This window comes from Mustela lutreola, chromosome 9, assembly GCF_030435805.1.
Source record: "Mustela lutreola isolate mMusLut2 chromosome 9, mMusLut2.pri, whole genome shotgun sequence".
Classification (NCBI taxonomy): domain Eukaryota; kingdom Metazoa; phylum Chordata; class Mammalia; order Carnivora; family Mustelidae; genus Mustela; species Mustela lutreola.
In genome coordinates this window covers 94,985,167-94,999,119 of record NC_081298.1, presented here as the reverse complement: position 1 = coordinate 94,999,119, position 13,953 = coordinate 94,985,167, and the positions used below count along the sequence as shown (strand labels likewise).

At 52.8% G+C, this 13,953-nt stretch overlaps 1 protein-coding gene across 4 annotated transcripts in view; it reads left to right on the top strand.

Annotated features, from left to right (window-relative positions):
• SFXN5 (sideroflexin 5) overlaps positions 1 to 13,953 on the top strand; it is a 113,364-nt gene that overhangs the window by 51,262 nt on the left and 48,149 nt on the right. For all 4 annotated transcript variants that reach the window (XM_059188053.1, XM_059188049.1, XM_059188050.1 and 1 more), the window contains exons 7-9: positions 8,675 to 8,728; positions 9,515 to 9,571; positions 10,973 to 11,038. In XM_059188053.1, coding sequence (XP_059044036.1) covers positions 8,675 to 8,728; positions 9,515 to 9,571; positions 10,973 to 11,038 — 177 coding nt within the window. The remainder of the gene's footprint in view (positions 1 to 8,674; positions 8,729 to 9,514; positions 9,572 to 10,972; positions 11,039 to 13,953) is intronic.

Here is a 13,953-nt window from a genome sequence, read left to right as displayed (position 1 = left end):
TCTCTTCTTCCTGCCCAAGACGAGTCAGTTATTTCCGGGTCACTAGAGCCTTGCAGGCATCCTGGGAACTTAGGTGCTGTCCACTCATTTGTGCGCAGGGGTTTACTGCTGAAGCAGATGCTGTGAATGTCCTCCAAGGACCAGTCCTCTTCCAGTCCAGAGCAAATGTCCCTTCTGTGAGTGAATGTGTAGGGTATGAGAATAGGGTGCCCTGGCCCTGAGCTCCTGTGTGAACACTTGATGGAGGAGAATGGGCGGCATGAGCTAGGACATCTCCCAGCAGGCTTCAGTGGCTGCCGGAGGCAAAACAACAGTGCTCACCTAGCCCCACTTCCTAGTCCCAAATATTCATATTCCAGGATTCAGAATAGCTGGCCCAGAGACCAGGTCCTGAGAAGGGTCATTGGATGAGGAGAATCCACAGCCTTCTATCTTGGCCCTTCGATGCAGATCAGCAATCCTAGAGCTCTTGGTCCCTTTCCTTCCCAGACCACCGCCTGGCCTTGTATGGAAGGTTCACTGTGGCTGTTCCAGCCCTTCTACCAGAGCCCGCTCCCACTGGCCACTTCAGCTCCCCTGAACCACCCCTCCCCCAACTGCCAGCACCTGGCAGCATTGAACATCTTAGCAAATGCCTGGTCTGAAGGGGAGTGAAGGTTCCAGTCCACACCTTAGGGAAGCCCCTGGTGTGACAGAGTACGTAAGAAACATATACACGCAGAAGCCACTCAAGTGCTTACCAAAATAGAAATGGGGTGCTGGCGAATGTGCTAGGAACTGGGTCCCTGAGTGATGAAGGGGAGGGGTGGTTAAGGCTGGCAGATGCCTCAGCTGACATGCTTCTGGAAACAACATCCACGCTTCCTGCCTAGGTGAGCATCCCGGGCTCGACCCCCGTGTGGTTCCCGCCTTGCCTGAGAGCCCCCCCACCCCCACCCCGCTCACTCTCTGGAGCTCAGGAGAAGCGAGCTGGTTTTCTCCCAGAGGCTGGTGCCAGTTTAGTCAGCAGATTTCACAGATCCACTGGCACCCATGTAGTGTCTTATTTTAAGCTTAACATTTGAAGATGGGAACTTTTCCCCCTTCGGTGTGTGGCAAAGAGATCCCAATTTATACACAAGCATGGTGGCTAAGCCAGTGCACCAAGGCTCTTCCCGAGGCTAGTGCGGTCGGTTCATGGCACCTCTTCTTCGGGTACCTTCCCCAAAGAACCCCGCCAACTGTTGTTGCTTATGTCGGGCAGTTCTGTTCCCAGGTTTCCATTAAGTGGTGCGCAGCACTGTCCCTTCCATGCACGCGTGGCTGGGGGGAGGCAGGGCTGCTGTGGCGGTCCCCGCTCTATCCTCCCTGCACTTCTCCACCAGTGTACCCTGCACCCTTGACTTCTAGAATATCTCACATGCCAGGAGCTAGGTTTCTCTTGTGGGCTTGAGCTCCTCTCGGGGGCTCTCCGTGCCTGCCTCCTCTGCTCCGAGCCTCCCGTGACTCCACTGTCCTCCTCTCCCTTCCCCCTGTCATTTTGGAACTCTCAGAGCTCAAGGCCCCCAATCCCTCCTCTCCAGCCGTGAGACTGAGAAGGGCATACCGGAGCACCCAGTCAGTGAGTCGAGGACCCTTGCGTCGCTTCCAAACTAGATCCCTATCTTGGGACCTTCAGAGCTGGGATTCTATGCGCTGAACCCCATGGGTTTGAACACGGCCGCTGTGTGCGTGGACTTAGAAACCTCAGAAGGCGCTGGTGTAGGTCACTTCGTCACCGGAGGGGGGAAGGGTAGACCACAGAGGGTTCACTTTGCGTGAGGATTTGGCTGGGTCCCAGAGTCTTCCTGGTGTCTCCCAACCCTCCTCATCCCAGACTCTGCTTTTTCACACATTTAAATGCCAATCACAATTTTCTTCCTGGCCTACCTCCATTGTAACCTGCCACCAGTCAGTTGGGCCTGGTTTATACCCCACAAGAGGTGTTGCTCGGTTAAGCTAGAATCGACCGGTCAGGGACAAACATTCCTTTGACCAAAGATATTCTCTTTGACTGGCTGGGATCCTTTAAATATCACACCCTCATGCACTGAAGTGTTACTTTTCAGATCGTTAGCCACATAAATCAGAAGATGGAGACAAAGTAGAAGGAAAAAACAGGCACATTGTTGAGTACTGGGGCCCGTGGCAGGTCTTTGAAAAATGAAGAGGAGCCTTTTCAAATTGAGTGAGTCAGGATGGAGGAAATGGGTCTGATGCCAGGGGCCCGTCGCTTTACCAGTGAGGACTCACAGGTACGTGATAAGTGAACGCTGATGTTCGCACCCCTTCTGAAGGTTCTGGAAGCTCTTGAGAAAGACTTTAAACAGATTCTTACTATTGAAATGAACACTGCAAAGACGGCAGGCAGGGTGCTGGGGGAGCGTATGACAGGGGACCTCACTCACCTCAAGGGCCAGGGAGGGCTTCCTGGAGGAAGTGACAGCTAAGCTGAAACCTAGAGAATGAGGAGGGATTAGGCAGGTAGAGATGGGGTGGGGCGGACAGGGACAGTTGCTGGACCCGGTGCTGTACTCATCCCCTGACGTGGGTTTCACCACCTGATTGTTTTGACACACACAGTTTCCTCCCTGGGTCTTCTGTACTTTTAAAACATCGTTCTGCTATTCCTTGAGTCAGTGTTGCATGGGTGGCTGCCAAGGAAGTGGGAGCTGCTCAGTTCTCTCTTTCTGAGCCCCAGGATCACAGGACACAGAATTGTGACCAGGGGCCCTGCTCCCCTGTCTTTGTCTTCTGCTGTTCACAGCCCACCTCTGGCCAAGTGGCTCAGGGTACCTGGTGGTGCCCGTCTCTCCGAGTGAGACCTTAGCTCTCTGCAGAGGTTAGAATCCTCTGAAGGAGGAGTCCTGAAGTGAAGATGTGATTTTTCTTGTGGGCCATTTGCTATATGGGTGCCATTGGCCCATTCTGGATTCTGTCCTGTGATGAGGCTCAGGCCCAAAGCACCCTTCTTCCTGGACTGGCCGGGGCAGCCCCAGAGTTGGGCGATTGGTCACCAGGTGGAATGATAAGCTAGGCTGCTCAGGAACCAACATCACTAGTGAAGACGTAGTTCAAGAGCACTAGTTACAGTACAGAATTTTGGACCACAAAGCACGCACATTCACTCTTCATATATAGCAACTCCTGTATTAAACAGCTTTTGCTACGACCGTGCTGGGTAGCAAATACCAACAGAATTTCTGTGGCGACCGTAAGCATTTATTCTTAGCGGGTCTGCAATTACTGGGGTTCAGCTGGTCTACACCATGCTTGACAGAGGCAGTCCTGCTTCTCATTACAGGCCTGGGGTCAACTGGAAGTCATCCACCATGGGCTGTGCCTTGCTTCCCATGCCTTTTACCCTCCTCAGACCAGGACAGTAGTCAGGGTGTGTCTCCTCGTGGCCATGTTAGACGCCCAAGACGACCAACAGAAACACAAGTGGCCTCTGCGGCCTGAGCTCTGGGCCGGTGCGCCACTACCTCCTCCCACTTGCCCCTGGTCCAGAGCATGGAAATACGTTCTTCCCATGGCACGGGTATGAATGCAGGGAGGAGTGAAAAATCGGGACCAAAAACTCAATCTGCCCCTCTCTCCAAAGGCCCACACCGCTGTGCAATTCAGACTTTAATAAAAGGAGTAAGGAAGAAATTGGTGGTGGTGGTCATGGTCACAGCCCATCCCAGATGTTTTCCCTGACCAATAATTCATGTTACTTATTTTTAAAGATTGTATTTTTTTAAAGACTTTATTTATTTATTTGACAGATAGAGATCACAAGGAGGCAGAGAGGCAGGCAGAGAGAGAGGGGGAAGCAGGTTCCCTGCTGAGCAGAGAGCCCGAAGTGGGGCTCGATCCCAGGACCCTGGGATCATGACCTGAGCTGAAGGCAGAGGCTTTAACCCACTGAGCCACCCAGGCGCCCTGTATTTATTTATGTTAGAGGTGGGGGGAGGAGGAGTAGAAGGAGAGGGAGAAGCAAATTGCTCACAAGCATGGAGCCCAATGTGGAGCTCAATCCCACCATCCTGAGATCATGACCCGAGCCGAAATCAGGGGTCAGATGCTTAACTGACTGAGCCACCCAGGCGCCCCCAAGATTTAATGTTCTTAATAATGAATTAGCAATATTCTTCTAGGACGTACAACCCAGTGTGGGCCCAGCTTGGTGCTGAGTACTTTGGGGGACATCGGAGAGAAAAGCCCTGATTCTACCTTCAGGAGATCCCCATCCTTGGAGGGATGAGGCTTGTGTTGGAGACATGATGGGGGCAAGATGATGCTCAATTATGTAACGCGGATCGTGGAGGTCAGACAAAAGAGAGACCGGCAAAAACTAGAAAAGAGTGAGAGAGGAGGAGAAGAACGATGCCTTCCACTTTATACTTAACGAGTACTTGCTGCACGCAGACACTGGACCAAATTCCTCCCGTGCCTGCCTCCCCCCATGGTCATCCAGATAAGTACCAGGGCGGTTGCCATTTAACAGATGGGGGGAAAAAATGGAGGCATAAAGAGCTCAAGTAACTTGTGTGCGGTCACGTGGCTGGTAAATCCTAGAACCAGGATCTGAGTCTAGCTCTTCCTGTGACCAGAGCCTGCGCGTTAATCCCCAGGGCCCATGGCCGGCCACTTGAGGAAAGGGAGGCAGCAAAAGCGGACAGATGTGTGAAGAGGACAGCTGCCAGGGGGCGGGAGCTGCGGAGGGGACCCCAGCCGTGTTACGAACTATAAATGGGAGCACAGATAGGATGTGCGATTTGGCCAAGGTCCTGCAGCAAGATCGGGTGGAGGCTGGGCTGGAAATTCTGGCTGTTGGCTCTCCTTCCACTCTCCCTGGTACCAGCCGCTTTCTGGGCGCTCTCCACCCGTCTGCGCGGCCACGCCTGAAGCGTTTCCCTCTTGGAAGAGGTGCAACCCACTGGCATTGAAGCCGGGTGGACTGGCTCCCTCTCTCTATCCATCTCTTTCCTCCTTTCCCCTGCCATGTTCTGGAAAGGGCAGCGTGCGGGAATGTGGGCAGGTTGCACCAGAGATATACATCTGAGAACTGAAGGAACATTTATTTTTAATTTCGACTTAAAAAGAAAAAAGGAAGTTATAAAATATCTGCTCTTGCTCCTGGGACTGTGCAGATGGTGCTGCGTGTTGCCTAATAGGGAACGGGGCTGGCACCCATGTGCTCCTGGCCCCGGCAGCCTGACTGTAGGACCTGCAAAGTGGGATCCCTGTTCCCCTCGCCTCAGCCTCGGATGGTTCCCCTGGGCCCTGTTTGGGGGCGCAATGCAGCAAGACTTTCTGCTGCCTCTAACCTCACCCTCCCAGGTCTGCTGATTCTCCAAACCTCCTCCTTTAAGGAGACCAGTCTCTTGGCTGTTCCTGCTCCCGTGAGCGTGCACTCTCGCCGCCCCCCACGCACACGCGCGCACACACACACACGCGTGCACGCCTCCGCTCCGTCCCACCACCTCCTTCAGCAGCCAGAACACACTGATCTCTCCTTCCTGAGCTCTGGTTGGGATGTTTGCATTTATCCACTTGACATACCTAAGTACCTGATTCAACCGTCTGGTCATTTTCATGGCCAGGTGTTATAAAGGATATTCTCATCCATTCTCTCGTTTGGTCTTTGTGGTTAAGTGCCGTATATTCCTCTCTTTCTGTATTCTCCATTGAGAGCACCATGGAACCTGGTGCCTAGAAGATGCCTGGAAATGGGCATGGAGTGTGACTCTTCCTTTGTGCTCCAGTGAATGAGCTGGAAAAGGGAGCCCTCAGATCAGAGAGTTGGAGCCCTCAAGCCAGGAATCAGGAGATCTTTCTGACTTTCTCTAGCTTGCTGTAAAGCTTTAGGCAAATCACTGAATTTCTCTAAGCCTCAGTTTCCCCATTTGTAAAATACAGAACCTAATCTCTCTTTTGTCTGAGTCCCAGAGTTCTGATAAGGATCCTGGTAAGTGACATAGGGGAAATGCTTAGCAAAATCAATCAATAAGTCAGTCAGTCAATCTCTTTAAGAACACATAAGAGGTCAGAGGTGTCCAGCATGGTTAGAGCAGGGTTTTGGGACAGGAGGCTGGCCAGGTTTGGCCAACAAGAAGAGCTCACAGATTACAAGGGGTGTGTGTGTGTGTGTGTGTGTGTGTGTGTGTGACATAGCCTGACTATTATTTCTATTTAGTTTAGGGCTGTGGTTTGTTCTGGAAAAGACTTGATGTCACATTTAAAAAAAAAAAAAAAAAGCCTGCCACAGAAAATACAAGTGAAGACAAAAATGAAAGAGTTTAGGAAAGGGAAGAAGCTAGGAGTGACATTTGGGCATAAAATGCATGCAGTGAGGGCCTGTGCCCTGGACAGATGTGAGCCATGGAGATCTGGCCTGAGGTCCTTGACAGTTGGTACAAAGAGAGACACGGTTAAATGCTCAATGTCTACAAGATAGATGCAAACCAGATGCTCAGAAGTATACATTTCTGACCCCAAGATTAGAAAAGTGTCCCCCAGGGGAATTCATAAAAGGGACTCTCTGCCATGTAAGGAGCAGTGAGTGTCCTGAACTATGGTTGTCCCAAGAGGCTGTATCTTATGACATTCCTGATGGTCCAAGCTCAGGGCAGGGGATGTAAGGGGGATCAAGAAGGAGAAGACAGCGTGGTCCATAATACACACGTGCTCTAGACCAGGTCAGGGCAATGAATGGCTGAGTTCCCAGCAGGGAAGAACAGCTTTCATCTCTTCAGGCTTTAAGAGGTGGTCAGATAGGCACAAGTGTACACAGACATCCACATATGCACACACTCTCTGGATCCCATGGTTGGCTCCCAATTTCAGGCCTCTCCAGGCTCAGCTTCCTCTCTGTGGTCTGGCTCCTGGTGGCTGGAGCCTGACTGGTAGGAGGTCCTGGGTCCCCAGCGATACTTCTCTGCCGGGCTGGGTGAGGAGGGATTCCCTTTACAGGCAGTGGTGCGATCTCAATTGACTTCATATCTGCTGCTTGGAACCCGAGAATAGAATTTTACACCAAGGTAGGACCTCCAAGCCCAACCCCTTCACTGTATAGGTAAGAAAGCTAGAGTCCGAAAGGGGTCTGTCTTTGGCCGGAGACACTGTTAGCTGGAGACCACACTGGGACGGGGCCAAGGCTGGGCTCCAAGCTCTCCTGGTTCTTACTCCAGTGCCCTAAGCTGTTGCCACAGAGAAAAATCAAACTGGGATCTCCCCAAATCTCGTAATTCCTCATTGGAGCTAGGGAGTGGCTTTACATTATATAATTTTATTCAAACTGATATGGGCCAATAAATATAAATGTGTGTGTGTGTTTGCTGTCTTAAAACATTTTAATGTTTAAAACATGATTTACAAATGCTGCTGAGGATGTCTAGAATTTGATTTACTGCATAGTATTGAATGTTTATACTTGCTCCTTACAGAAATCCTTGCCAAAGAGCCATTTTATCTACAGGAATAATAAATAAGTCAATATGTGATGGTTGTGCACATTTTTCCCATATGCAGTGGTACTTGGTAGACGTTATTTTGCACACAAGCACTCAAAAGGTAAACTCGAGAGGGACATGTGAATCCCTGAAGGCCAAAGTTTGGCCAGTTGTCAAGATGAGACAATTCATCTTGATGTAAACCAAAAAAATGGAATCAGCAAGTCTAGCTCTTAGGTGACATTTGGGCTCTGGGAATAATGAATCCACACCTAGCTACCGGTACTCAAAATGATTTTTATCTGGGGTGCCTGGATGGCTCTGCCGAGTAAGCATCTGCCTTCAGCTCACATGATCTCAGGATCCTCATGATCTCAGGGTCCTGGGATCGAGCCCCACATTGGGGCCCCTGCTCAGTGGGGAGCCTGCTTCTCCCTCTGCCTGCTGCTTGCCCCTGCTTGTGCTCTCTCTCTCTCACACAAATACATAAATAACATCTTTTACAAAAATGATTTTTATCATCATATTTTACTTTTTTGGAAGTTTTATTTATTTATTTGAGAGAGAGCATGAGCTGGGCGAGAGGCAGAGGGAGAAGCAGGCTCCCCCCAAGCTGCAGGAGCTCCATTGCAGGACCCCTGGGGTCATGACCTGCGCCACAGGCAGACACTTCACTGACTGAGCTCCCCCCAGACACCCCTATCATCATATTTTAATCCTCACAGAAATCCTATGGGGGTGGCGAGGGTATGAAAGAGCAAGGTTAGCTGAGTGGAAGTAAAGGTGTTCCTTTGGTTTGCTTCTTTGTTTTTATTGCCCCTCTGCCCCCAATTATGGAAACAATACATGTCCAGTGTTTAAAAGAATATAGGAATATTCTAGAAGACTGTGAGAAACTGTCACCCAACCGCCAGAGACTTCTACATGCTGGGCTATGGATTTTCACATGGAGATACGGATATGCCTATGTTTGTGTATATGACGATGTGACTTCTTTTCTTTACCAAAGTGGGATTGTGCTGTGATATAGTTCCTCAACCCAGTCCCCGTGCTTCGCGCACCCTCCTGCCGCCGTCAGCGGTCTACGTGTATCCCTCGTCCATCTCAGTTTGCACAGATCCGGTTTACTTTGCTTTGTGGCTGTGTCATTTTTCTTGGCAAATGTATAGGGTGTTTCTTTGGCTTTATCCAGGCTCTCCTCCTCTTTTCTCTCGCAGGTAGTGGGTCTTCTCTTGCCCAACCAGACGCTGGCATCCACTGTCTTCTGGCAGGTAATGGTCCCTGGCCAAGAGGGCTTCTGAAGGAAGGACCCACCAAGTGCTCTTTAGAACTCCCTGGTCCCAGTGTCTCCCCTCAAGGCCCCTCGGGGAAAGTCACCCCACCTCCCACCCCTCCCTGACTCAGTGGCCCCTGGGGGAAGCCCGGAACTCAGATTCGGCTGAGCAGGTCCCAGTAGCCCACGCCTAGGCCACCTTCCTTGACTCTAATTTTTGCACAAGGGGATGAGGGCTTCTTTGTGGCTGCCCCCTGCTCCTTGGCTGTTTGTCCCGAGGCCTGTGAGCTCAAGGCCCTCAGCCTCATTTTGATATAAGCCTCCCTAAATCTTCAGGGAGGGTAAATCCACCACCAACCCCAAGGTGGAGAGTATTTGGTACAAGACACTGGGCTGGCGAATTTTTGAAAGAGGTTCGGGGCTGTCGGTAATTCCCGGGGCTAAATGTCCACTTTCTGCCCAAGAAGTAATACAATAAGGGTGATGTGTCAAAGGCAGTGAGGCCATGTGGGGCAGTGAACACGGTGATTCTGGGAGAGGGGACGGTCTCTGGGTTGGGAAGAACTGCCCGCAGGGGCAGGACCCCTATCCTTGTTTGCCAGGAACTGAGGGGTTTCCCGGGGTTTCCATGCTGCTGGGCAGGTGGGAATGGTCGGAACTGTAGACAGAACCAGCCGTGAGCTGGAGACAGCATCCCGTGTCTTTCTGGAGGCTGTGGCCACCCGGGGTCCAGGCCCGGCTTCCACCCCTTCCCTGACGTCTCCTCTCCCCCGTTCCCTTTCAGTGGCTGAACCAGAGCCATAATGCTTGTGTCAACTATGCAAACCGCAATGCCACCAAGGTGAGCGCTGCAGACCACCCGCACGCAGTGGCAGGGAGCAGGGTGGGGAGACCCTCCTCCCTACAGTGTGGCCTGCCACCATCGGCGGGGTGGGGGGAGGGTTGTTCCTCTCTGTTAAGACTTGTGCTCTTCTAAGCACCTGATTTAAACTGCCAACCCTTCTCGAAGGGCCCCACCGGGGAGGGGCTGTTCACATGAAGTGAGGAAGGCCCATAAAATGGGAATAGAGTGGAGGCGGTGAGAGGGAGGAGCTCTGTTGGCTTCAGCATCTTCCTTGGGCAGCTCTTATCCCCCAGATCGTGGATTAGGATGGCATCAGCCACATGGGGACTGAATTCCCTGAAGCTTCCTCCAAGCTCGCCTGGAAGCTGCCTTGGTGCCCCCAGACGGTTGGCTGTAGAGCGGAAGGGCTGCTCTGGAGGGGTCAGGGGTTTGAGGAGACCAGGCCCTCCTCCCTGCAAGTCCCCTGTGCTCCTGGGACAAGCTCTCGCTGGAGGCCCTGTCACCCTTCCCTTGTCTAGGAAGGAGCTGTGCTCCTTCTTCCCCAGCAAGGCTGTCTGTCTTGCACTTCTGTACCAAGGCAGGGAGAGGAGAAGAGGAGTCCAGGTCCTACTGGGGGTGCTCAGTTTGGGGAGGGGAAGGTGTGGGCATTCTCTAACCCTAGGGCAGAGCAGGGGAGAGCTAGGGGCTGGCCTGGGTGGTTGGAACTTCTAGGCCTGAAACTCTGAGGACGCTCCCTCCCTCATCTAAACCTTCAACCCGCATCTGGCCTGTGTGATCCCCGTGTGTAGAGCTCTGCTTGGATGGCTCCCGTCTACCTTAAACCAAACATCCCCCAAATTGCAGTCAGAGCGCTGCTAAAGGCAAATTCTGTAGCTCCTTTTTAATGTGATCTGGGGCAACTCGGGTTGCATTTTTCTGTGGAAATGTTGAGCAACCATCATCTGTTGGCACGGCCACCTGGTCTGCCACCTGGGTTGACCATGCGCGGAAGAGCCAGCCAGGTGTAGCCAGCCATTTCCGCCTCGGCGGGCTTCCGGGTGCCAGCAGCCCACGTCCAGCATTCGTTCCTCCGCTGGCCCTGCTGGGCTCAGCTGTGGATGTCCCATTTTGGCCCTTGCCATTGTCTCCCTCCAGCCAGCAGGGCTTGCCAGGGAGCTCTTGAGAACAGGGCGAAAGTGCCGTGGGCCCTTCGGACTCTCCCGGGACATTGCCCCCCTGCATTTCCATGTCTGGAGCTATGCAGAGGGAGGCCCGGGTCCCTTTGGCTTCCAGAGGGACCTTTGCCCACTCACCTGCTGGTGGGCAGGGACGTCTCTTGCTGGCTAGGGCTCTTGGCAAGGGCGGGGTATGGCTGCTTTGGGCACCCAGTGAGCCTGGAAATCTCTCTCTGCCTTCCAGCCTTCTCCTGCGTCCAAGTTCATCCAGGGCTACCTGGGAGCTGTCATTAGTGCCGTCTCCATCGCTGTGAGTAACTCTGTCCCCACTTCTCTGTTCTGCTGTGCTGTGGGTGCCCCCTCTCCCCAGCAGCTCCGGCCACACCTGTCTGAGGTCAGGGCCAGGCGAGGGTGTGGGAGACAGAGAGTTCTGTGGGTGAGCCACCAGGGCAGGCTTTCTAGGCAGAGAAGATTCTGGTGACACTTTAACAGAGAGACATGAACTTGAATAGAGAGAGTGCTGCAGATTTTGGAGAGCAGGTGGGGAGGTGAGGCGGTGCCCACGAGTGGTACAAAGGGCCGCATGCTCCAAGCTGAGGGCAGGGGGTCTGTTGCTAGAGGGGTCCGTGTTTACCCAGCACCCTCTTCAGGGGAGCTGCTCTTCTCTCTCAGTGACATGGCTGATGGAGGAAGAGAGTTGCTCAGGAACAGTTGCAGGGCTGGGCCACAGGCTGGCTCCCCTTTGCTTTCTGCCTGAGTTCCCAGGGCACTGCTGTCCCCTCTCGGTGGCCTGGGTCAAGTGGCCACATGTCCACTTCCCCTTGGAGGCCTATGAGCTCTTCAAGACAGGGCCGATAGGTTCGTTTGAATCCCACAGGACGGGAGCAGCTCGGAAGTAGACTAGGTTTGTAAACCGACTATGTGAGTGTAAGGCTGGATCCCAGAGGAGGGCTGAGCGCAGATGACACAGTGAGGGGCCTGGGCCAGAGCCAGAGTGGAAGCTCAAGTTCTCAGGACCTTGGCTACACTCATCCCACTCTTGAACCCACCCTCACACCTCCATCTGTCCTCTCTCATCCTGACTGGGGGCTCTCCAGAGTGGACTCCGGAGGGTAAAATTCACTTCACAACTTTGTCATTCCATTCATCATACAATAAACACATGCAGTGAGTAAGAAAACACTTAGAAAATGCAAATAGAAAAATTCACATGTAATGAAGGAGCTCACATGTAATCCTCTTTTTTGTAGATCCCACTTTCCTCATCTTTGCCTTGTCATTAAATATAATACTTGTTCACAGCTGTGTACTCACCCGTTGTACCATACGCCGTCATTGCTTTCACTGTTCTGGGAAAGTGGGGATTTGGGATTGTCTTGGGGTGGCTTCATTTACTCTGCTCCCAGGCAGACCACCTCCTCTCCAAATGCCCTGTGGGGGAGTGATCCCTGTTTCATGCCCAAGATTTGAGCTCCCTCCCCGAATCCTTGTCTTAGATCCAGCAAAAAGGCAGACACTGCCGAATCTATTCGCATGGCTTGCCCAGAGACCACAAACCCTACCCTGCTGGTCCTCAACCCAGCCGAGACATCATTTGGGGTTATACAAATCGGCCGTCCCCGATTCTGGGGGGTGATTGGCAAAGGTCAGGGCTCTTGTGAGAAGAAGGAAAGGGACTCTGTTGCCTCCTCCTTGCTTTTTACAACAAGAGGAGCTGTTGGCCCTACCTAGTTCAGCAGCTTGAAAATCCCATTTCCTTCTTTGAGGTGAAGGGTGAGGTGGGGCGGAGCTGAGGGCAGGAAACCCCGTCAGGGATAATACTGAGCAGCCCAGGAAGAGTTTCAGTGATGGTGTCACTGTCCTGGTGGGACGGCCTCCTCCTGCAGGCATGGCGCTCCAGGCTGTTTGCATCCCCACTCCTCACTGTCCCATGCAAGGGGCCTGTGGTCATTCCATCCCTATCAGACCAGCCCAGATTGTGGGGTGGGGGCTCTGATGTGGAAGCTGCAGTTGCTGGGGACTGGAAACCCTCCAGGCTCTCAGAGCCAGGGTCCTACCGTCAAGGACTAGGAACCTCACACAGGGGATTGTGCCCTCAGGGACTGTGCCTATGCCGGGGACACCCTCCTTCCAACTCCCTGCCTAGCTGCAGAGTGCTCAGAGGCTTTTCCTGACCATGCCAACCCAAACTGTCCCCCCACCCCCAAGTCCTAGAAACTTCCGTCCTTCCCACACACTCCTTGTGTCCCGTCCTGTCATCTTGCCACTGGATTACAAGTTAAGCGGGGACAGGCCCTGTGTCTTCTCCCCCACAGAGGGAGCGCCAGCACTGCTCCATAAATACTTGTTAATTAGGTTGCTGATTGATTGCCGGGCTCAGGAGGCCCCTCTCTGCCTAGATCCCCGGTCTCAGCGGTGGTGGCGTCCCTCTGCCTGACGTCTTCACACAGTGAGGGTCTAACTCCGGCAGATGGAGCGGGAGTTTCTGACTTGGAAAATCTGCAGCTTGCTTGCTTTTCTTTTGTGTGTGTAAATCACAAAACCTCCAAAGAAAGAGGCTTTATTTTATTTTCCTTTCCCTTGTTCTCTGGAACCCTGGGCCCGCGGCCTCATTAACCGATCTCTGCTTCAATTAGTGACAAATCCCCTCCCAGGGAGAACCCGTTAGAAGGCGATGACCTGCAAACAAGTGTCACGGCCCCAGTGGTTGGCCCAGCTCTGGCATTAATTAAAACGAGTCCCTACAAGCAGGCGGTATGGATGGGGGGGTCTGACAGGCTGAGGGCAAATCCCAGGGACTGGGGACAAGCCGGAGTGGAGGCCAGGCCCGAGAGGCCAGCCTCCTCCCCGGACCTTTCGTCTCCCTCAGAAGAGCCAGCGCCCTGACCTTGGCCAGCCATCCCCAGAACCAAGGACCCCCAGTATGCAAGGCCTCCTGAATAAAGTCTCATGGTGGCTGCGGGACCCCAGTGCAGGGGTAGCAGCCTTTTGGTGAACTCTCTAAATAGATTTGGCAATGTCTGGCTTCTTGCTCGAGAATAAAAAAGAAATTTTGTCTTAAGTTATTTTTGAAATCTAACAGTTTGCTGTCTTTTAACAAAGGAAGCCTCTGTCAGTCGTCAGTGTATTTGAGTTTGGGGATTCATGTTGAGCCCTTCTGTGGTCAGCTTCCCCAGGCGCTGGCTACACGAGCTTGAGACCCACTCCCTCTCTTCAGGGGTGTGT